At 40.8% G+C, this 24818-nt stretch overlaps 2 protein-coding genes across 2 annotated transcripts; one reads left to right on the top strand and one right to left on the bottom strand.

Moving 5' to 3' along the window:
- Window positions 1–142: 142 nt before the first annotated feature.
- LOC139464625 (solute carrier family 28 member 3-like) lies at window positions 143–13056 on the bottom strand. Its single transcript, XM_071246150.1, has 11 exons — window positions 12982–13056; window positions 11514–11932; window positions 10899–11043; window positions 10053–10244; window positions 9085–9246; window positions 7027–7152; window positions 5956–6086; window positions 5317–5485; window positions 3944–4201; window positions 1425–1605; window positions 143–177 (listed from the first exon to the last, which is right to left on the bottom strand). The coding sequence occupies exons 1-11, from the start codon at window positions 13054–13056 to the stop codon at window positions 143–145; spliced, it is 1893 nt and encodes a 630-aa protein (XP_071102251.1).
- Window positions 13057–17394: 4338 nt separating this feature from the next.
- Window positions 17395–17976, top strand: LOC139464626 (tigger transposable element-derived protein 4-like). Its single transcript, XM_071246151.1, has one exon. It carries the CDS (start codon window positions 17395–17397, stop codon window positions 17974–17976), a length of 582 nt encoding a protein of 193 aa, XP_071102252.1.
- Window positions 17977–24818: the final 6842 nt, after the last annotated feature.

Here is a 24818-nt window from a genome sequence, read left to right on the forward strand (position 1 = left end):
TTCATGATACGGAAACACACTCAGCTATAATCTATTTATTGCAAACGAAAGTGGTGTTCAAAATCTGAAACTTATGATAAAATGTGATATTGAACTGGTTCCTATTGTACCAGCTACAACATAACTGCACTGTTAAAGTTGTTCACCCTGACTGTAAAGATTCATCGTATAGCAAACCTGAGAGAAACAGAAAAATATAATTAAACATAAATTTTTGTTTGTTGGTTGGTCGTTAAACGCCGTATTCAGCAATATTCCAGCTATATGACGGCGGTCTGTAAATAATCGAGTCTGGACCAGACAATCCAGTGATTGATGTAATGAGCATCGATCCACCCAAATGGGATACGATGATATGCATCAACCAAATACCGTTAGTCACCTCTTACGACAAGCACAGTCGCCTTTTACGGCAAGCATGGGTTGCTGAAAACCTATTCTTCCCCGGATCTTCACGGGTCGTCTCTGTTAGTAAAAGATGTTGGGGATTCTCGGTTGCCAAACGTTGTTGTGCTACGACTAACTGAAGCACAACGGAACGATGTCGTTTGACTAAAGCAGGAGAAACTTATTGGCTGGTGCCAAAGGATTCGGCGTGTCCCTCGCCACCATCTCTAGGCTTTGGCACCAACAGCATGGTATATCATGCCGATCCTGTGTAAGAACGGCTGTCGATCCGTGAACATCATGGTTAGAATTGGTCTTCAGCAACCCATGCTTTGTGACTAAACAGGGTTACCAGGCTCTCAGATTTAGTTGATGCATGTCATCGTGTCCCAATTGCATGGGTCGATGCTCATGATGTCAATCATTGGATTGTCTGGCCCAGATTCGATCATTTACAGACAGCCGCCATGTAGCTGGAATATTGCTGAATGCGGCGTTAAACAACAAGTAAACAAACAACATAAACATGGCCAAATCTCTTTTAAATATATACAAATTGATTTTGGTTGGTTGGTTTGTTGTTTAACGCCGCACTCAGCAATATTCCAGCTATATGACGGCGGTCTGTTAGTAATCGACTATAGACCAGACAATCCAGTGATTGATATCATGAGCATCGATCCATCGATCCCCAAACGTGCCAGGACACTTTGGTAGTGGGTTCGAATCCCAGATTCGTGGGCTTGTGGGTTTCACCAAATATAAAGGTCTTACATTTGTTCGGGCTATTCTAAGGCGTGGTGCTTTAGCTGATATACTGTTTAAATCAGCGTTAAACTCACTCACTCACTCTTTAACTCATTCACTCACTCATTACTAGCTGTGAGCGGAAGGATGTAGATATCGTTTGCTTTTCAGACATTGAATACAATGGTGTAGAGGTTTGAAGCCAAATCATTCGTTTATTCAATCCATTAATGGTACCGAAAATAGACAGAAACCTCACTCACATATTTCACCCACTCCCACTTGCTCACCTGCGATGCATGCTGTCATAAAACAGGCCATCTGTCCAGTCACGTTCGCCCTCAGTACATATTTGGTAATAGTGGTCCTCCGTTCAGGGCAGAGCGCGATCAGCGTTCCTATGGCAACACCAATAGCTCCTATGTGGTTGAGTCCACATAAGGCATACGTACCAAGCACTTCAGAACGTCTCTGAAACAAAATGATGGAATTATAGCGTATGACTAAAATATACGAATTTATAAATATCAACTAATTCACGTCTCATACGACAGAGGGACCAATCAGAATGCGTAATTCTTGATTGTCAAAAATGGCATTATCAAAAGACATGTGTCACCATTTCACAACTTTTGAGATACAACTGAGCATGTTCTTTCTACGAAGCTTCCAAAGAGCGTCATGCGTCTTTTGCTCAAAAGCTGTTCGATTAAGGTTACAAGAGTTTTTTAGTAGACATGTGGAGGACATTTCCAAACTTTACTCATCAGTGGTTGGTTGGTTGGTTTGTTGTTTAACGCCGGACTCAGCAATATTCCAGCTTTATGACGGCGACGTGTAAATAATCGAGTCTGGACCAGACAATCCAGTGAGTTACATCATGAACATCGATCCACGCAATTGGGATACCATGACATGCATCAACCAAGTCAGCGAGCCTGACCACCCGATCCCGTTAGTTGCCTTTTACGACAAGCATAGTCGCCTTTTACTGCAAGCATGGGTTGCTGAAGACCTATTCTACCCCGGATATCATCCGTGACACAATTGACTTGACTTTGCATGCGTTTGTGATGGGTGGCACAGGTGGGACAGTGTACGCTCATTATTTCGCGAGCAACAGGTATTACCACCGTTTGACAGCGATTCACAAACACGTGCTCGTGATATGGTCGGAATCGTACAATCGAAAGAGATTTCTTATGCATATAGAAAGGGTTTCGTCGGTATGTAATTACAAAACAAAAAACAGAACTAAACAAGAACATTGCTTCCTTACAGTCTGATATGTTCCAGTCTAACACAAGTTGAAAGGGAAAGGACAGGTATGAGAAAAAACGGTTTTTTACTGAAACGTTTAATATGCCCAATGCATAAAAAATAATGTATGGCACAGTTCATAGGTTCAAATAGAATGACACCTACGCTTATTAATGCTAAATCGCCAACAGATGATAGAGAGGCTGTTATGGCTTGACAGGATTATACAGGCCATGATAGTGATAAGTTTAGTATCACCGGAAGATTGATTGTTTGTTGTTTAACGCCGCACTAAGCAATAGTCCAGCTATATGACGGCGGTCTGTAAATAATCGAGTCTGGACCAGACAATCAAGGGATTGACATCATGAGCATAGATCCACGCAATTGGGACATTTGATATGTATCAACCAAGTTAGCGAGCCTGTCACCGGAAGATGATAATCTCCTATCTGAAAAAGGTGATGATAACCTATCTGAATCCTTTAAAAATATTTAGGTTACAATTATACAATATCAACTTTGTTGTTTACACAAATATCATATTAAGGTCAGATTCCACATGATTGACTGGTGCTATTATTGTACCGTTGCATAGAGAGCAGGTGTCAATGAACCTAGCTACTCCTGAGATATTTCATTGCTGAATACTATATTTGGTTAGTTTGGTCGGTTTGTTGTTTAACGCCGCACTCAGCAATATTCCAGCTATATGACAGCGGTCTGTAAATAATCGAGTCTGAACCAGACAATCCAGTGAGTAATATCATGAACATCGATCCATGCAATTGGAATCGATGACATGCATCAACCAAGTCAGCGAGCCAGACCACCCGATCCCGTTAGTCGCCTTTTACGACAAGCATAGCCGCCTTTCACGGCAATCATGGGTTGCTGAAGACCTATTCTACTCCGGAATCTTCACGGGTCGCTGAATACTATAAGTAATTTACTTCTATTTTATGCAAGAGAATTTAATACGTAAATGAAAACTTTTTTTTGTGGATACCAAGGTTAATTTAGAAAACACAACTTTACATTAGAGACAAGAGTTATAACGAACTTGTGGTTCCTTTGAGCTCCTTGACTTCTGTAATAGATTCATATTAGAGGCTATGATTTAATAACACACCACTCGGAAGAAAGGTAAAAGTTACTGCGCTTTCGTAGATTTAGGAAAGCATTCGACATGGTTAATAGGAATAAGTTGTTTTATCTTCTTTTGGAGAACGATTTTCCAGGTACTTCAAAGTTTGTATGATAATGGTAAATCTGCTTTTGTCATTGAGCAGGGAAGATGTGCGTGTCACACTATTTTGAATTACATTTAGCCCTATCGTTTCCTCAACACGTATCAAAGGAGTGCTTGAATCTATAAACGCATGTACAAATAATGGAATTTGATGCATGTATAACATTCGAGCACTGTTGTTTGCGGATGATGTACTATTAGTTCCAGACATACCCGCAGAAACAGTTCCACTTTCTCCATGGTTACGTTATTAATGGGGTATGGAGGCACATCTACAAGACAGCTCTACAATCTAACCTGAAGAATTCCACCGACCAATGTTACATTGGTTGCGTCCAATATAACGTTGCCATCTTGCCAGTGCCAGGTGCCATTGTGAACCAGCTGGTACTGCTCGAGATCCTTTCTGTTAAGGACCAGCCTGCCAAACTCCATAAATCCAACAAAAGAATTGGCGAAGATTTTGATGCCCATCAGTTCCCCTATCTTGAAGAGGTCGACCTTGGGGAAGCCCATAATATAGGCCAGGGGATAGAACATATAGGAACAGAGGAGCTGTGGAGAAGAGAAGAGAGACAACTTTCAGCACATGGAAAACATGAATGAGCGTGACACCGTCCATTCGTATTGTGTAACAATCATATTCTCAATTATTTAAACTGATCAAAATGACCGAGCTTGCATACGAGCAAAATTCCTGAGGCAAATTACTTCCTTTCCAATAATATTTAGCTGTTTAGCTCAGACACAAAATCAACCACATACTCAACAACAAAAAATACTGTGACTGTGTTTTTCGGCTCAATGCACAACGTCGACGCACAATCTATGCAAACGGGACAACAACGGGTGTTAGTATATTGTCCTGATAGTTCTGTCCACAATATGGAGTGGGGATCGGTCAGTTGGAACCATGTGTTCTTACCCTAAGGAGTTTTGTTTTGTTTGTTTGTTGTTTTATAGCACACAAAGAGACAATACATAATTAACATCATGCGCATCAATCTTCGCAACTTGGATACGATGATATCAACCAAGTCATAGAGCCTGACCTGCAAATCCTGTCAGTCGTCTCTTACGACAAACATAAGGCAAACTCATTAAAATCAGATCTAAGTTCTCGCTACCGCTTAACAAAGATCCCATTAGGGGTCACGTCAGAACGACCTTCATCCGACCAATCAGTGCGTCGCTTACCGGATTATGAAAGTGACAGTCGGAATGTGATTTCTAATCATGCAATCTCGAAAACTTTAACATTGGGTATTCCGAACGATCGTTATGGGTTTAACGACTGAATCCTTACAATCTAAACCGTCTATTAGCCATTCCATGATGTTTTTTGTTCAGGTTTCAAATTTGTAATCGAGAATTTGATGAAATGTTTCGAAGCGTAGTTGCCAATTTGAAATTTGTGCCGTAAAGCACGAGAAAGCTGCCTTCTGATTGGTCATTCCATTGGTCGGTCAAAGTTCGCGCAAGGTCGGTCTGACGTGACCCGTAATGGGATGTCCTCAGATCTTTGTTTAGCGGTATTGAGAACTTAGATCTGATTTTAATGAGATTGAACATTAAGGTAAACTAGGCTAGGTGAGACGCCTCAGCGATTTGCCAGGGAACGTCAATGCACTACATCAACAAGCTTTACTATTTCCCCACAATAGACATACCGAAAATGTCACGTGATGCATCCCAACCCTGTCACCAAACCATTGAAGTCCTGTGTCTATAAATTCAATAGCAGCGATGAAGACGATCTGGTTGACAACGACGGTGGACGCCAATGTGATGCCGTCAACTGCGCCGACAGATAACGCTTCTAATACGCTCTGAAATTTTCTGGAAGATGAGTAAGTTCATATCAAGACCCGCGTAGTGACAAAATAGAAGACAGAGTCTTGATTTTGGTCCAGTTTTCAGGTTATTTGTTGAACCTTGCAGGCAACAGGGTTCCAAAGAGGCCTGCATTCATTACTTCTGATGACTATTCGTCCCAGACAGTAGACACGTGTATGTACAATTTACTAAGATTTGTGTGCATGAATTTTGGGGTAACCTGTTCCTTATGTGGGTTTACAATATATTGTGCCTGACAGTTGATGACATATGCAATCATGTAAAAACTGAAAATATCCACTTTGTCAGGACACTCGATGGGATAAACAGATTGGGTGACAAATAAATACATCCTCTACTTTATTTACCACACCTTGTGTGTCTGCATGGACACTGACGCTATTGCAGCTAATGGTCAGTTCAATGATGGACGGTACCATGTCGAGTGTAATACATTCCTTATTGCAACTCACGCCATTCTTATATTGTAAGCATCCTCTGGTTGGACCCTTGTCCTTCTTGTCTCCGGCATGGTCAGTTTGGCCATGGCGAGGGCGGCGGGGGCAGACATCACAGACGCTGTGAGAAGGTGGTTGGCCGGTGCCTGCAAGAGAATACTTATGACAGGAAACATCACACAGAAACCCCATTGAAGTGTGAGTGAGTGGGTTTATTTTACGCCAGAAATAGACTTCACATGAATCAAACCTGGCAGGAAACATCACACAAGAAACCTTTCTGAGCAAGTGATTGAGTGAGTATGATTGCTACGCTGCTTTGAGCACTATTCCAACTTTATCCCTGAGGGGGACACAACAATTGGACTTTGAACCCATGTGGGGAATTGAACCCGGGTACTTGGCGCAAAGAGCGACGGCTTGAACCACTGGGCTACCCGCCCCCATCTGAGCGGTACAACCATTAAACATCAATGAAGATATTCAGTACATGTCTCTGAACAACCATATCATGTATATCAAGTTTTGAGGACAACAGGGATGTTCAGCCTATTTGAGGAATGGATAATATTCGTGATGTTACTGTGATGATATTTGTTTTCCTTTTCAAACAATAGTCAAGCTGAATTGAATTATATATACAATACATCAATCAATATGTTTGACACAAACAAAACAATGAGGAAGCAACATGACAATCTCATGACATCGAATTTAAAAGTTACTTTCGCTGACGACTGACATAACTGACATAGAAAGTTAATATTACTGTCCAAGATAGCAGTATTGTATTGCACACGCTACTTCTAATCAAGGAACGTAATACACACTGAAAAATTGCCAGCAATAACGACAAGATAGGGAGTCAGGCTAGATAGAGGTCTACCAGATGGGATTGTCAGATAAGATGGAGAAGACTAGAGAGGTGTCTAAGACTAAAAGGAGAGTCAGACAAGATGGGGTGTCGGCTAAAACGGGGTAGGTCCACCGACAAGGTACGTCATTATCTTCTGTCTAATAAATTATGAAGGCTTGCTCTAATTATATGTTTATAGATAAAGAGATGAATAAGGACATATTACTTACTCCAAAGTTCACAAGCATTCCAAAAACACTTCCAGAAATACTGGCGAATGTTGCCACCATGATGGCATGCATCTCGGATGCAGTCAGTAGTGGCAGGAAGGGTTTAATAGCCATTGGAGCCTCGGACTGAAGTGGGAACATGACAAGAATCAAGTAATACATCACTACGTGGTCAACATGTACAAGTGAACATAATGATGACATTTACTGTTAATATAATATATTTTATCTTCACTTAGTTGAGATCATTTTCATGTGAGTCCACCTACAATGAGGGTTAAGCTGCATCATCACGTCAAATGTTGCTATTCAAGGAGTGCTTGAAAATGGGTAGTTGAAAACTATCACACTAGAGTTCGTTGCTACTTAGTTTTCAACATAATTATCCGCAAGGTCCATACACTTCTGCCAATGACACCATCTCCGCGTGGATGGCTGTAGAAGTTGGCTCTTTCAATTTGAGATATTTGGTCATCATGATACCAATTTTGTCCATTTTCATCAACAGAGAATGTCTAGTCAATTTTATGCCAACACAAATATGCTGCTGGTTATGTATCTGGTTTATATACATCCTGTAAACATGAAAACCGTTACCGGTGCACAATACATCCTATGTAGTTTGACCGCCTCCGTGGTCTAGTGGTAGAGCGTCCGCCCGAAAAATACCAAAATACGTTGGATGGTACTTGTTGTTACGCTGTCTGGTGCTCGCCATTAAGGGTCTAAAACAAGGACTTGTCGTCTCGAGTCAGTATACTGTGTCTTTTTAGGAAATTCATGTTCAACTGTGACATGGTATCTCAGTGGGCTAGCACTACAAAATCGGCATTAGTCCGTACCAGTACGAGCGCGCGCGCGCGCACGCACGCACGCACGCACGCACACACACACACACACACACATACGTTGCACGTCGCTATATAAGTGCAATAATCTTGGACGCAACGTGAAACACGTGAAATTTCATTTCACCTCCTTTCTAGTTCGGTTAAGAACTAGCCACCACGTACAAGGAAGGTTGATGCAGGTTAAGCAGGTTATAACCCCTATTCCACTAGGCGACACTCTTCTGCGCTCTACGCGCTCTTAGGGAGCGCCATGGGTCTCCTCATTTTTAGGCTGTCTAGGGGCACTTATGATCTGATTACGATCAGATAGCGCTCCTGTTGCGATCAAATAGCGACTTGAAGACCCTTGATCGTAACCAAACAACCCAAAATGTAGCGATCTTACACGATCAGTTCCCACTCCTTTTTCGATCCATGGCGATCAGGATGCGATCCAATGACGCTCCGATGGCTATCATTTCGATCTAATGCACTTTACTTCGATCCGAGAGCGATCTAGGCGACCTATGGAGATCCATTAGTATTCAATTAGCGTGTGACCCGATCGCCGATTTTCGGGTCCGATCCTACAAAAACTCGTAGGGTTCTGAGTCGCTCATCAGTTCTACGCTTGGTAGCAGAGGGGTAGGTCCTAGTCTTTCGTGGCGATTGGCGGCGCTCTGAGGTAATACGATAGCGCTCTGATTACGACCTTGGCGATCACGTAGCGCTCTGATTACGACCTTGGCGATCACGTAGCGCTCTGATTACGACCTTGGCGATCACGTAGCGCTCCGATGGCGATCTCGGCGATCAAATAGCGATCTGACAGCATTCTGGGCAGAGTGCCATGGATCTTTATGCAGGGAAGTCGACAGGCGGCGACCTTGACGATCATGGAGATCAGTTAGAGATCAGATAGCGATCCATTAACACTTTTGGAGATCTTAGAGCTCTATCTATGGCGATTTGTAAGAGCGCCACAAAGCGCCGCTTAGTGGAATGGCGGTATTACCACCGGCAGCAATTACTTACCCATGGTTCAAGGTCATCCGATCGTTTCTAACTTTATAACCAGTTTATTATTAGTTCAAGGGTAAACCTATTATGCCTACAGAACTTAGGACCAAGTTAATCCCAACCTTAAAGAAATAAAATCGTAAGGTTTGGCATTATAGAATGGCCACTGGTGAAGTTTCGTGTGATGGTATGCATTGTGTGTACTCACGGGTCCAAGAAACATGTTGAATGCAGCGTTCACAGATTCAATAGCGCTCGTACCCATACAGAAGTAGAGGAACTTTCCGAAGTTCTTTACAAAAGCTTGGAGCACCCCATAGTGGTACAGCATGTTGACTGTAGAACTCATGAAAATAATCAGTGGCATTGTCTGAAATGATAAAACAAAAACAATTTTGAAGCGATGTCACCATTTACACTGCTTTCTTTTTGCTTTTTTTTAGGGGGGGGTGATATACATGTAGAATATTTACCATAGGTGCGTGGCAAGAATATGCGATAAATAAGCCTCAGCTTACAGCGTTGTTCATTTAGTTCAGAGATGTCAATGGTTAACCAAGTTTTCTGTCATGATTCACGTTGTTTGAATTTTGAAATGATCATTTGCGTTTCAACGTGTTAAGACGTCTGCCTTTGCAAAAAAACATTGCTGTTAAGTTCGTTTCATATAGTCGTGTCTTGACGTTAGGACGAGAGTACTCATCGACAATCAGATGGTCATCGCCACATTGATGTGCAGGATGTGATCGGAGAGAGTGATGAGTGAGTGAGTTGGGTTAATGGCCGCTTTTAACAGTATTCCAGTTATATCACGGCGTATCAGCTTAATGTGGGAGGAAAGACCGAAGTGATGCAGGTCTCAGACGTTTACCAGTGAAACCAACAAGCACGGGCCGGGTATGGTGCTGACAAACCTTGAAACATAATCGGGGCGAACCGGGCTTCGAACCCACAATCATAGGTTTCTGGCGTGACCAAGGGACGCAACTCTGCACAGCGAATCGCGGCGCCTAAGACGACTGGGCCCCCCGTGCCCCCAGGAAGTGATTGGAATGGCTATTGTCCACTACATGTACAGTACATGATTATAATGATGTCATACACCGGCCACCTCGAGGTGCACGCGTCTACAGGAAGTGATGGGGATGGCTGATGTCAGCACAAAGACAAACGCACCACAAATACAAACTGGTGATCTCTGAAGCTGTCCCCAAACACAAATTGAGAGCCTTTGTCTGTGTGCCTCATGTACTCTTCGAGTCTCGCCCCCAGCCAGTTGAAAACACTGTATCCAAATCTGGACCTGAGGATGAACAGCGCAAACAGGAACTGTGTGGTAATCCCCCAAAACACTGCGTGCCAGTTTACCTGTAGGAAATGAGAGATTTCTCAATACAGATTGGGATTGCTTTCTGAAATTGCGATTTAAAGTGTTTTTTGCATTTAGATATATTAGCTGATGATCCATTATTAAGTTTGTTAAAGAGTGAGGTTTTGGTAATAGAGGTGAATACAATTAAAAATGTTTACGACTTCAAACATTTATACAACTGAATTTGATCATGAAGTCTTCATGACTGCTGAGTGAGTTGTGTTTAAGCTTCAGTTATGTCACGGTGTATCAGCTCAATGCCCCCAAATACTCAAAGTTTAATAGGTCCTAAACGGTTATCAATTCAGCGATAAAGACGATCATGGGTATGGTGCTGACAAACCAAGAATTATAATCATGGCGGACGCGAGATTCGAATCACGATCCTTGGATTCTGGCACGGCTGGGGCAACTCTGCACATAGCGTTGTGACGCACTAGAAGACAAGGCCAAACCCCTTTAGGTAAATCAAATGATGTCATTGACATAATTTAATGTAGAAGCGACAAATGTGATCGTCTGGTTAGGCTCGCTGACGTGATTGAAGCATGTCATCGTATCCCAGTTGCAAAGATCGAATGTTCATGATGACCGCCGTCATATAGCTGGAATATTATTCAGTGCAGCGTTAAACAACAAACAAATATTACCAGGTCTGGGTGTTTGGAGAACATGTAACCAATAGTTATGAAGAAGACCAGTCCTGCGAGGGAGATGAAGTTCTCTGGACTTGTTTGTAGAATAGTTAGACACAGGTAAGTGATAATAAACCCAAGTATGGACAGGTAAAGGAACCTGAAACAAAAGCACACAAGGGGAGGAAAATCGGATATAACAGATGTAATACAGCTTCTTATCACATGATAATGTAATAATTAAACAGCAAATCACTTCAGGCGCTATTGTTCTCTGAAAGGAGGGGCCAAATAATTTGTCTTTTTCCTTACAACACATTATTTTTCAAAACATCCAGCTTGTCCGATGAACTATGTATCGGGGGTGGGGGGGGGGGGGGGGGGGGGCGCAAACCATGAGGACCAATTGTCTTTTTGAGTATTAGGTAGATGAGATGTATTTTTTTTAATATAGGATGAATAAGTGTGTGGCTCAAAAGTTGTTATCATTTCAAACAGAATTAAAATATTTAGATATGTATAAAAAGAAAAAGAATATAAATGTGTTGCATTAAAATTAGAAATTCCAATAAAATACACTTATAACAAAAAAGTGTATATTTTCCTCTACAAAGACGGTATAAATCTCACCATCTGATTCCCTTCCGAACCACGGGCCTTCTCAGCGTCCGGCATCTGCAAACACCTCCAATCTTTTTGAAGATTTTCTCACTGAAGTTGCTGTACCCAATAATAAACAAAACAAAACACGTCCCCCAGACAAGCCTGATTGAGCCTTCATCTCCAAATGCGTAGTCCATGCAGAACCCAAGGTACACAAGATAGACTATTAACATAACTGACCCTACAACGCGACCGATAATCGTTTTGTGTTGACTCAGTTTGTGTAAGATTGCTGCTCTCGTTTTAGCCACGCTTCCTCCACATTTCAAGTAGAACTCTCGAAACTCCTCCTCATCTTCTCTCTCTTCTTCCCTTTCCTCCTCCTCGACCGACAGGTCATCCAAATGTGTCAGAAGTCCATTTTCCTCGAAGTCTGCTTTGTCCACCTTTATCATTTACAAATGGAGAAATGGATTATGATTAATAATTGCTAAATGTTTTGCTCATGTGGGGAAAATGGATATTTACCGTTCCATGTTCTTTATTTAATAACCAACAATATGTTTCTTGTATATACAATATTTTGAAAACCCTATGTTAGAGTGTTGAACCAGAAATTGGCACACCTTAGTTTACAATTTTAGTTGCAATACAGTGGCATAGATTAACATCCAACGCACAGACAGTCGTAAATTTCCATTATGTCGAATTACACACTGTAGACAAATTGAATGTGAACCAATAGTCTTCCGTGAACAGACGAGTCCTGAGGTCCGCTACAAACAGCGATCATAGCTCTGAGGCGATGATCATAACACCCATACTTTAACATCGACTTATGACTCTCGGAGTGCTACAGTCTCTTTGTGCAACGAACCCTGATCTGGGTCCACTTGCACAAAGCGATCTTAGCGCTAAGATGATCTTAACACCCATACTTTAACATCGACTTATGACTCTTGTAGTGCTACAGTCTCTTTGTGCAACAAACCCTGATCTGGGTCCACTTGCACAAAGCGATCTTAGCGCTAAGATGATCTTAACACCCATACTTTAACATCAACTTATGACTCTCGGAGTGCTACAGTCTCTTTGTGCAACGAATCCTGATCTGGGTCCACTTGCACAAAGCGATCTTAGCGCTAAGATGATCTTAACTCCCATACTTTAACATCGACTTATGACTCTCGGAGTGCTACAGTCTCTTTGTGCAACGAATCCTGATCTGGGTCCACTTGCACAAAGCGATCTTAGCGCTAAGATGATCTTAACTCCCATACTTTAACATCGACTTATGACTCTTGTAGTGCTACAGTCTTTTTGTGCAACTAACCCTGATCTGGGTCCACTTGCACAAAGCGATCTTAGCGCTAAGATGATCGTAACACCCATACTTTAACATAGGCTTACAATAGTCGTAGCGCTAAGATCGCTTTGTGCAAGTGGGCCCTGAACTAACTGAACTTTCATCTTTGAAACATATGGCTCTACTCACATCTGACTTTCCAGTTTCTAAAAGAGCAAAGACCCCAGTGTCGTCTTTGATTAGTTCCTTCTCACCTGGCATCATTCATGCAACGGAACCTGTGACAGAAAAACGACCATAAACCAAAAGAAGTACGACATATCTCTATTTCCTCGTAGAAGTATTCAACCGTCAGATAAAGCAGCTAGAGAATTGGAGTGATTTGGGTTTAATTATAATATGGTATACGAGTGTGACATGGTGTGGGGGAAACAATGGTCTTTGCTTGATGGTCATTTAGAACAATTAAAATATGATTACATAAGAGAACATAATTTGCTGAATCGATAACAGAAGACACCATTCTCCCCCACAAACTAGTTGAGTCCTTAATCTAGCTCTTGTATTAACGCTTCCAAACATAACCTGCAGATGGAATCGGGCATTTTATTAGGATCAGTCAGTAAAAGAGCATCAACTTCAGTTATATTTTGCAAGTAAACGCATTATAGGACAGATAAGTTGTGATTACATCTTTTAAGGCAAACTTGGGTCCCTTATAACCTTTACAGAACACTGTAATGCGCATATTAACGATGAGTGAGTGAGGTTTAATTAACGCCGTTTTGAACAGTATTGCGGTTCGATCAGGGCGCATCAGCTTGATGTGGGAGGAAACACAGAGTGTGTGAATTAGAATTTAACATCGCATCGTCAATATTTCCGCCCTATAACGATGAGAAGAAGTTAATACGTATACAATTGAGTCTGGAATTCAAAGTTGTAACTTAAGACAACTTTCTCAAACACAATTAATCATAACAATATTGTTTACAACTGTTAAGAAAATGGGTTATAAGCAAAAGCTATGCCACTTCGCTGGGGATCATTGGGACTTACAGTGCCTAAGCTTTCTGCAGAATACCCCATCAGGAATTACGTCATCACTTTAGCGACTGGTGGTTGTTCACAATACTAGCCAATATTAAAAAATGCTCAGCAATGAGTTGACTTAAAACACTGGTTGATGACAGTAAGGGCCAAGTCACACATTCAGGATTTTTACTGCCGTCCTTGATGGGACCATTCCCGATTAAAGTTTGTCAAAAGTCTGATCAAGATCCTGTGATTCGTGGCGAGAAATTCACAAATAATCAGATATTGTTCATGAAGCGTCCCGATTCAGCCGTTTCCAGCCGAATTCGTCCCGATCTGGACGCAATCGGAACTCAATCGACAAGAAACGGCAATGAATAATTCATGCCCGTTCATCACGACAGCGTCCCGATCCGCAGGACACCGTCCAGGCAACACAGGACATTGTTACGATTTTGATCCGATACAGCAGAATCTGTCACGACATAGTCACTATTGTAATCCGACAAGACAAAATCGGCTGTTTTCCCGAATGTCGGGAGTGCTTGGCCGACCTCTCTGGACCTTTCCAGATCCACAGGACTCTGTTACGAACGCATACGACTGCGTTCAGACAATGATAGGACATTCCAGATCACTGAGGATAGTAATCCGACTTTTTCACTTTTCGTGTCGTAACGCTGTCTGATCTCAAATGGTAGCCATAATCGGCCCTGTGTGAACCTGGCCTTACATTGATTTATGAAAAGAAGTACTTGTCACACAGGGGCGATCATTTTACAGTTCTTTAAACTCCTGGACGGAGCCTTCAATAATCTTTGTTGATTAAAGTATCACACAAAATACAAAAACAAGCTAAACGTTATTCACATACAAAAGGTTATTCAAATACAAAATGTATGAAACAGACCAATTCAAGTAGCTTAGTACGAGATGCTTGCTCACAAGAGAAAAAAGATCTTTCTAATTAACTGTTTGAAAATGTGAATCCCTGGCGACCACGCGGTCAAGCAAAATATGCTTGATGGTGAACCTTTCATTACAAGGGATACACATAGGAGGTTCGTCCTCATCTGTTTAAAGCACATATTCATGGAGAAACCGACCGAGGCCAATACGGTATCAAAATGCTAGACGACCTTGTTATATCTTAACTGACAACCCAAGTAGGTATGCTCGATTGTTGGTTAAAATTCATGAAGTTTCTTGATTCCTACCTGGGTGTCTTTTTTGGCATAAGATCCAGGGTATAACTCTTGATTGTTGTTTGGAAATGACTGTACGGGATAAGGAATAGAGGTAACGTTTTGTCAAGAGCTCCTTCAGCTGCAGCTTAGCCTTTACGTTACCTGCTATGCCTACATGACTTGGTGACCAACACTGGCCAGTGGAAAGGTCAGTATATAGTTCTAAAATGTCAAGGATAATAGGGTGATATGGGGATACACTTGTAAGTACCTGAAGGCAAGACAATGAATCTGACCAAAATGATAAAATTTTAGATTGGTTTGTTAATTGATATAGGTCAAAACTGTTAAGATAGCTTTGTCCTCAGCAGTGAAGATTGGACTATTATCTGGGATTCTTGTGGAAACAATTCTCGATCCAATGATGGTGGCACTAGCAACTTTGCCACCATCCTTGGACCCGTCTGTAAAAATGGATCTGTGAGAATTATATTTTGTTCGTAATTGGTAATATATTGGTTGATATACCAAAGGATTAATTTCAGACTTTTTTAGCTGGGTTAGAGTGAGGTATGTCTCTGGCTTCTTCATCTGCTAGGATGGAGAAGACAGCAGTCGGTAAGGTGATATGATGTTTAGATCTATTTTAGTTGCAGTGATGTGTTGTTGAATTTTGATGCCAAGTGGTGGAACAGAGGGTTGAAAACACAATTGTATGCTGGGCTTGATTGATTTTCAGTGCAATTAATGATGTATTGCGGTGATAATTTAATGCGGCGTTGTTCGAGGGAAGGTTCATCAGCTTCCACATACAAATTGTCCACAGGAGAGGTACACCATAGACAATGGTAACATAATCTGTGTATGTTTGTTTGTTTGTTTAACGCCGTACTCAGCAATATTCAAGCTGTTTGACGGCGGTCTGTAAATAATCGAGTCTTGACCAGACAATCCAGTGATCATGAGCATCGATCCACGCAATTTGGACACGATGACATGCATCAACCAAGTCAGTGAGCCTGACCACCCGATCCTGTTAGTCGGCTCTTACGACAAGCATAGTCGCCTTTTACGTCGAGCATGGGTTGCTGAAGACCTATTCTTACCCGTATCTTCACGGGTGTGATAACTAGAAATAATTACTTTTGGTAACTTTTATTTCATCTCTCTATGACACATGTAATAAAACATGTTGATTTTCCAAATGATACTTTTATGACCAACGCCCCATGTCGTCGGAAGTACGAGGACACGCAATTGACCAAGGCACCCATCCTGACAAACCGATCCATTTAGTCTCCTCTGACGACCAGCATGAGATGCTGTGGAAATAATCCTTATGACTTGGAATCCACACAAGGGGCCAACCATATGTCAGAAACTTAATCTGTATTGACTTGTATCTCTTAATCTTGACTAAATAGGTTGGGTTTGGCTGTTTTTTTCTTGATGTGGGAAGATACTTGGCGTAAGAGGCGACTAACGGGATCGGGTGGTCAGTCTCACTGACTTGGTTAATGTATGTCATCGTATCCAAATTGCGTAGATCGGATATAGCATTTTTCAGTAAACAAAATGAAACCCTTTTGGTATTCTCAACCAGGTTTTAACTACATGAGCAAATGTTCTCTATTTATATCTAATGGGATGCAGAGATAAAGATAGGAGTCTACCGTTTCTAATTGACTATTGCCGTACTTGAAGGATTGTTTATTATTCTTAACATTACCACTACCTAAAACATCTATTTTGTTCTTTTGTTCTTTCATACAATAAACAAAGAATACATTTATTGACTTCTAGAGAGAGGGCTGTTTAGGATTCTCCAAATAAGATCTACAGACATTTCTGACTCGATTCAAATCCAGACATAGTGTATGATGTAGGAAATGTCAAGGGGAGGCTGCTAGTGCGGACAAGGACGCTGTTGTGAGAGGAAGGGAAGATCTTCGAAAAGTACGGCAAGAATACGAGGAGCAAGACATTTTTTACATTCATGAAACTGGGTTGTTTTTTAAGTTGGGACCAAATCAGACACTTGCGTCCAAGCATGTTAGTGGTACGAAACGATCCAATGAGCGTGTTAGTGTGGCTCTGTGTGCGAATGCAGACGGTTCTGTGAAAGTTAAGCCATTTGTGATAGGAAAGCTCGACGACCTCGATGTCTCAGTGGTGGTTTCCATCCCGAACTTTATGTTAGGTACCGCAACAATACAAACTCTTTTCTGATTGGTTGCAGTCCTCTGACAGGCAGATGCGTTTGCGAGGTAGGCGTGTTATTCGTTTGATGGACAATGCCGCTAGCCCCGCCCCCAAGTTAAAATTGACACATGTGAGAATTTACCACCTGCCTCCAAACACCACCGCACACATTCAGCCGATGGATGCGGGCCTATTTCGTGCCTTCAAGACCCGCTACAGGAAACAAGTTGTTAGACATTTTCTTGCCTGTGCCGATAATGGAGAAACAGCAAACATCAACCTGAGATCTTCAATTAGGATGATCAAGTGTGCATGGGATGCCGTGACAGAAAGTACAATCGCGAATTGTTTTCGCCATGTGAACATTATGGGTTCAAAGACTGATAGTGACGACCCAGAGGAGGATATGGCATTGTCGGAGCTTCGGGGTGTGCTAAAATCCTATGCTGGCTCTGTGCCTTCAGCTGAGCCGATCTCAGCTGAGGAATATGTGAACTGTGATGAGGAAGAGGTGACTGGCGAGTCCCTCAGTGATGTTGACATTTTGCAAGCCGTAACACAGCCGGAGCAAGATTCAGACGATGACCAGGACGAGCAGCCCCTCCAACCCACTACAGTCACTCACAAGGAAGCTTGTGCTTGTATAGAGACCTTGATTACATATTACGAGAACACAGGCGATCTGGACAATTTGGAATTATTGTTTAAAATTCAAACCTCAAAATGTGGTAAAGTTCAAACTTCCATGACAGATTTTTGAAACGTGTATGTCTTGAATACAGATTGAGTGGATGTATCTGTTTGCTCTGTCATCTGTCATGAGTTGCATAATTGAAGGGAAGTAACTCTTCCAGTAAGAAGCTGGTTTCAGCTATACGGAAATTCGTTTATACGGACGAATTGTGAAATGACGCAAGTGTCCGTATAAACGAGGCACGACTGTATATCATCTGCATACTAGCTGTAGACGCAGCAGAGCATTGTATTTTAACTTTGCTGCAATTTTTTAAAGCATGAAACAATATCTTGTCATTCTATATCATAGAGAAAAACCGAGAAGAGCAGAGGTGATAATGGGGATACTGCAATTATTCTTTATTTATATTGAAAAAAATATTATAAGAACAGATTATTTGGACAATGAAAGTGATCAGTCAAGTGCTAAGATCGCCAATCTGTTGTAACCGTTTAGTGTTGTTTTAACGAAAGCTCGTGCAACACGTGCAACACGTGCAACAGCATGCGTATCGGTGCAGTTATTAACAATTTTAAAAGTTGTAATTGTCAGACAATGTTACACAGACCAGTGTCCTTCTGTACATCTAATATAACAATTAATGTTTAGTGTGATCCAATTTCTGTCCATGTTCGTTTGAAATGACAAAGTGACTTATCAGTGCTTGACACCGACTTCTTTCAAGGAAGTCTCTAATTGACGTAATACATATCAAGTCACGTGTGTGTTTCAACTGACTGGTTTCAGGATATATGCCTTTGAAACTTTCTTCAATAAATATCTACACCCACTGCCTCCCAGTTTTACCTTCGTGCAGTGATTTGCATACGAACGAGACAATCATTTGCATACGAACGAGACAATCATTTGCATACGAACGAGACAATCATTTGCGTGAGTGAGTGAGTTTATGCTTTACGTCACATCGGCAACAATCATTTCCATACAAATGAGACGACTGTCTGGAAGAACCAGTGGCAGAATTTTGAAGGACAATTAGCTTATTACCACGGACAAATTTGATAGAAAATCACTATTGGGGGGACTATTAATATGAGATAATAAACGATTTACCTTCTTACGCTGAAGAGTAATATAAAAAACGCCTGATCGTTGCCGGTGCTTTCACGTAAAATGACCTGCAGTTCCGAAGTGTCCGCCCCTCCTTCCATCGATTGCGTCTTCTAAATTTGGTTCCAGTACAAAAACAGAATTGTGGCAAAAAACTTCGAAATAACCAGGCCAATTTAAAATTACGAGAGACAAAAAATCGAAATTAGGAGGAAATAATCGAAGGGACGAGAATTTTTTTCTGGAAATATAGAGTTTTTGAAATAAACTTGAAATAACTTGTACCATGTGTTCCCGTGTTTTTTTTCAGGTGAACAATTGACTTGCCTTTGCATGTGTTTTGTGATTGTCTGTTTTTTAACGCCGCACTCAGCAATATTCCAGCTATATGACGGGGGTCTGTAAATAATACTTGACCGAAGTATTTCTGGTTCTTCAATATTTCCATAACGAATGGATTGACATAACTGTTGAAAGAGTGCCAATTATTTTCAAATATTGAGAATCAATATTTTAGCTTGTTCAAACTGTCAATTTGTTGAACAGCTTCCATCTCTATCAGAGCGATTTCTTACCCCAGTCTTACTTAACTACTTACTACCAATCTTAGTCTACCTGTTGAAACAGGCCGCTTGCATGCGGTACCGAGAGAACTTAGAACTTATACATCATGTAAACTACCAGTTATTGTCGACGAATTCCGTTAAATTTTTCTTTGTGAGGTATTCATCATCAAGACAGAAATCTGTACATATGTATAAAAAATACGGACGCTTTCAAGCGCCTATTTTGTACATCAGATATAAAAGAAATGAGCTTTATCTGAGTTTATATTACATATGCTCGAAAATAATATCTAAGAAATTATTGCCATCTTGTTGCCATCTTGTTGCCATCTTGTTGTCAGTTGTCAGTATATATATACACACACGAAATATTTAATACATTGCTGTTATGGAGAAATAAAAAGTTCAAAATTTAAATTGAGGATCATGGTTTAGGGAGGTGGGGGACACTCATTTAAAGGTATCTCTAAAGAACACCACGCTTAGTAATTTAAATGTGGGACACTCATATAAAGGTATCGGTAATCGGATTAATTAATTACCTGCTAGAAAAGGTGAAATGCACTCAGCTGAAAATGTGGCTCTACCGGCAATAGCCATTTCTGAAATGTGGCTCTCCCGGCTAGACACCGCGTGCGTGTGTGCTGGTGACTAATTGAGATTAATTGTGTTTTCAGTGGATCGAGGAAAGGGGGCAACATAACACGTTTCTCAACATCCTATTAATAATAAAACCGCAAAACCGGCCATATCCTTGTTGTCAGAAGACATTTGGAGAGTAAACGTTTTAAAGACATCATTTATATAACCGCAAATGAACAACATCCTATTAATAATAAAACCGCAAAACCGGCCATATCCTTGTTGTCAGAAGACATTTGGCGAGTAAACGTTTTAAAGACATCATTTATATAACCGCAAATGAAAGTAACTTTTGTTTCACATTTAAAAGCACAAAATTCACATATTTGTCTCTGTTTAGTGTGCGATAATATTATATTCACTGGAATGTCTATTTCCGATTTCGCAACTATGTTCAGAAAACAAGAATATCATTGTTAAAACTTTCGAGAGGAAACATAATAAACTCTTATAATATCGCTCAAACGCGCAGGTACAGCTGTCAGTCAAACCATCAGTAGTGTGCAATAACCATACATACAACGAGGAAGCGACGCGGTGATTTGTTCCGCAACCCTTTCGTGACGTCAAAGGCCGCGGATTCACAAGATAAATCATATAGTACATAGACGCTTTTACCAAGTCTTTATATCAGCCATTGAAACATTTTCACGTTCCCTCCTGCGTTGCGCCGATAGCTTCAGGCTACGTCCCCGATCACACAGTCTCCGTAGAGTATGATTACAGCACTTTCACTTGGACATTTAAATAAAGCGACAAAACCCTTTCCATATCCAATAGAAATCTGGATTGTACGATTCCAACTATCTCATGAGCATGTGTTTATGAATCACTGTCAAAGAGTAATGACACCAGGTGTTCGCGAAAAGGTGAAAGTATCCTGCCCCACCGGTGGCACCTGTCACAAACTCATGCAAAGGCAAGTCAAATGTTCACTTAAAAAACGGGAACATATGGTACAAGTGAAAATAGGGAATTGCATCGGACGTCATTTTTGTCACTGATGCGTCAAATTTGGAAATGTCGTCCACATGCCTACCATAAAACGAATGTAATGATCTTAAGAGAAATTACATCCAAAAAAGCTATATCCCAGGACTCACATTTGACCAACACTTAACGCGGTCACCCCAATTTTTATAATTTGGTCAATTCTCGTCTTAAAGATCTTTACTTCATAACCCATTAGCGGCTCTGATTGGGAGCCGACAAACACTTCTAAACATATACAAAACACTTATCCAATTTAAACTTGATTAACTTGATCCGGTATTAAACTCCATTGCAAATTATGCAGAACTTAACTCCATCCAATTTAAAGCATTAAAAATAGACTTTAGGACAAGACCTGGCACCACCCTTAATAACCTCTTAAAGAAATACTATCAGGCATAACATCCATCCCATTTGGCAGACAGCAAATCAATCGCAACTGCTGGGCTGGGGCACAGCATAACCCCATGAAACAAACAATCTAAAAAAAATACCACAACATTAATAAATTATTACTATACACATTCAACACAAACCCCTCACAAGCCTCATTTCTAACGCACCTCTAAAAGCTTATACACGAACATAACTAGACACAAAACTACACCAGAAGCAGACATGTCGTTCCACACTACTCTCCAAACAAACAAAAGTAGAAAAATCATCAATGACACTCAATTACATTCAACCCGTGATGATCCTGGGTAGAATAATTCTTCAGCAACCCATGCTTGTCGTAAGAGGCGGCTTACGGGATCGGGTGGTCAGGCTCACTGACTTGGTTGATGCATGTAATCGATCCCAATTGCGTGGATTGATGCTCGTGAGGTCAATGGCTGGATTGTCTGGTCCAGACTCGATTATTTACAGACCGCCGTCATATAGCTGGAATATTGCTGAGTGCGGCGTTAAACTACAAACAAACAAATAAACAAACAACCAAACTGGCCCAATCACACCCCCATACATGTACATGTATATACAGATACATCTGTGAACACAAACAATACAACAGGGCTACGTATCCATGTTACCCAACCAAATTCAGTCCCCAATAAGTCAATTATATAAACTATACACATACTAATACGGCGAAACTTTTGGCAATATCTACTGCCCCACATCTCATGCAAAAGTCTTAATCACAAAGGGGCGGTCGGGTAGTCTGGTGGTTAAAGCGTTCGCTCGTCACGCTGAAAACCCGGGTTCGATTCCCGACATGGGTAGAATGTGTGAAGCCCATTTCTGGTGTTCTCCGCCGTGATATTACTGGAATATTGCTAAAAGCGGCGTAAAATCAAACTCACTCACTCACTTAATCACAAAAATGTTCTCATCATTTCCTATTCTTTTATAGGCTGTATCCAACAAAGTTTTAAAAAACCTATTCAAAACCCGCCCGGACCTAATAGATAATGTTATTCACTTTAACTTATTGAATCATCAGATAAAACAACAACTATATGTTGGACACCTTGCCATATACACATCCTTGGAAATAACTCAGCTGACTTGGTTGCCAAACAAGCATCCCTAAATTCCTCCCACCAACTTAAATTTAGTACCAGCAAGACCGAAATAAAAACGCTAATTAAAAAGAACATCAAAATTCGAAATTCTTTTTTCAAAATTGTAAATCTTTATGGATAAAATCACTTTATGAAAAAAAGTTACAAAGTGACAAAATTTCTTCACCTCGACCCGATGAGACAAAATACTTACCCGAATTCATAGAGGCGCCCCAAATTTAAATTCCTATGCACCGCAAACACGATAACGTCGTTACTTTCCGTATGTGGTCATTAGACAAAAAATGACGTTTTCTGGACGCTTTCTAACCATTGGTTTTCCATCCAAATAACGTCGTAATTTGACTTCGACGGAGCGATGTTATAATGCTACTCCGGTTTCTTGAATGACATTGTCAGTCAAGCAGCAGCCTCTACCGTTATTTCTATTTCTCCGCTTTCATTGGTCAGCTCTCGCATTCAGGCCGGAGTTTGGTGCGGTGCTCGTGGTTCTCAGCGGAGGGCTAACTATTACCGTTCTACGCATGCGGATTGTTTTATACCTTGCTCGTATTTGCCATTCTGTGCATTCCCGATTTCGTGGAGTGTTTAATTTACAGCACGCAGTTGTAACAATTCGCAACTGCTGAAGGCTGTAACGCGCATTTCGCATCAAATAACGTACTGGTTAGAATTTTACTCAAAATTATGAAATTGCAATGCTCAGGAAAGACTAAAGTATAGAAAATAGATATCAATTTTGCAGTGAAATACATCCAACAAATATGCGCACTTATAGATAAGTAATAAACTATAAATTACGTTTTGAATGTGGTATGTAGCCATTATGCAGGGCCATTACGTAAGCCCCACTCTGTATCTCCCCCTTGGCGATAGTGAACACGAGCTTTCATATATATAATTATTCTTAGCATTTTCTGTTTAGTTTGTTTTCGTATGTTAGATATGTTATAAGCTTTTACATTACGCATGAAGGGAGCTTAGATTCTTTCGGCATATGAAGAAATTATGTGACCTTACGCTATTTGATAATTTACTTGACACTTCTATTAATTGACTTCGTCAATCGTTTTCATGTTTACTTTTCCTTTGAAGGACAATAAAGCTCTCCGAAACTGAATGACGTGTAACTGTGTAAAGTCTATTTCAAGGAGTACTTTATCGGAATATTATTGCACTACACGGGACTCAGATGACAAATCTACTGGTCCAGAGCATTTATTAGTCGGCCTCACAGTCCCTGAACCACACTAGACCCCTTTCCGCCCAGCCTTAACTGTAATGTTATAACTCTAAACGAAACAAGTCTAGATTTTCTACGGGTTCTGAATCTCCAACCCCGATCGCAGTAAAACCTGTTTCAAAACCCAAATTCCTCGACAAAACTGAAGAGAAGTGAAATCTATATATATATATATATATATATATATATACATGTTTAAACTAACAAAGCAAATTTTAGGGTAGATCTTTCATCTTTCTCATCATTCTATGATATTTCAAGAAAGGAAAATTAATTTACAAAGTTGTATTATACGTGAACAGCTTAAATAGTGCTAATTTAAGCGTAAATATAAACTCTCAGGATCGACCGATTTATATACGTTGTGCTGTACAGAACTAACGGGATACTGTGACAACGTATTTTATAATTGAAATAGCTGAATAATGAATGTTTAGCTTGAGTTTACATAATGCACTTGTTTTGTGTACAGTTGTAACGAAGTTAGGGCAACCTGACACACAGGAACATAACAATGTGCCTCCACTAAATGAAAGCCAAGGTTGAACTCATTCATGTGTGAAACAAAAAAGTCTAGACATCTGAACAACTTCCTTGTCGAATCGCATTATTTAAGTCCACGAGGCAGCATATACATTCCTATATATGTGTTGTGAACAAAACCATGAAGCGTAGCCCGGACATTTTGTCGAAACCATGGGCGGCCATGTAGCTTCAACATCTCAATTAGTTATATCACTGGACATCGGTCAATGCTTTTTGTTAGTAAACAAAGATCTGGACAGACAGAGGGCTGCAATTCGTTCATCGAACACACACTAC

This window comes from Haliotis cracherodii, unplaced genomic scaffold (assembly GCF_022045235.1).
Source record: "Haliotis cracherodii isolate W230 unplaced genomic scaffold, xgHalCrac1.p SCAF_17, whole genome shotgun sequence".
Taxonomy (NCBI): Eukaryota; Metazoa; Mollusca; class Gastropoda; order Lepetellida; family Haliotidae; genus Haliotis; species Haliotis cracherodii.

What these genes read in the sequence shown, in the direction of transcription:
- LOC139464625 (XM_071246150.1), bottom strand. Translation starts at nt 13,056, where the DNA reads ATGATGCCAGGTGAGAAGGAACTAATCAAAGACGACACTGGGGTCTTT. An exon ending in TAGAAACTGGAAAGTCAGAT is followed by an intron (nt 11,933 to 12,981) that starts GTGAGTAGAGCC and finishes TAAATGATAAAG; the next exon opens with GTGGACAAAGCAGACTTCGA. An exon ending in TGGTCGGTGGAATTCTTCAG is followed by an intron (nt 1,606 to 3,943) that starts GTTAGATTGTAG and finishes ATTTTGTTTCAG; the next exon opens with AGACGTTCTGAAGTGCTTGG.
- LOC139464626 (XM_071246151.1), top strand. Translation starts at nt 17,395, where the DNA reads ATGGATGCGGGCCTATTTCGTGCCTTCAAGACCCGCTACAGGAAACAA.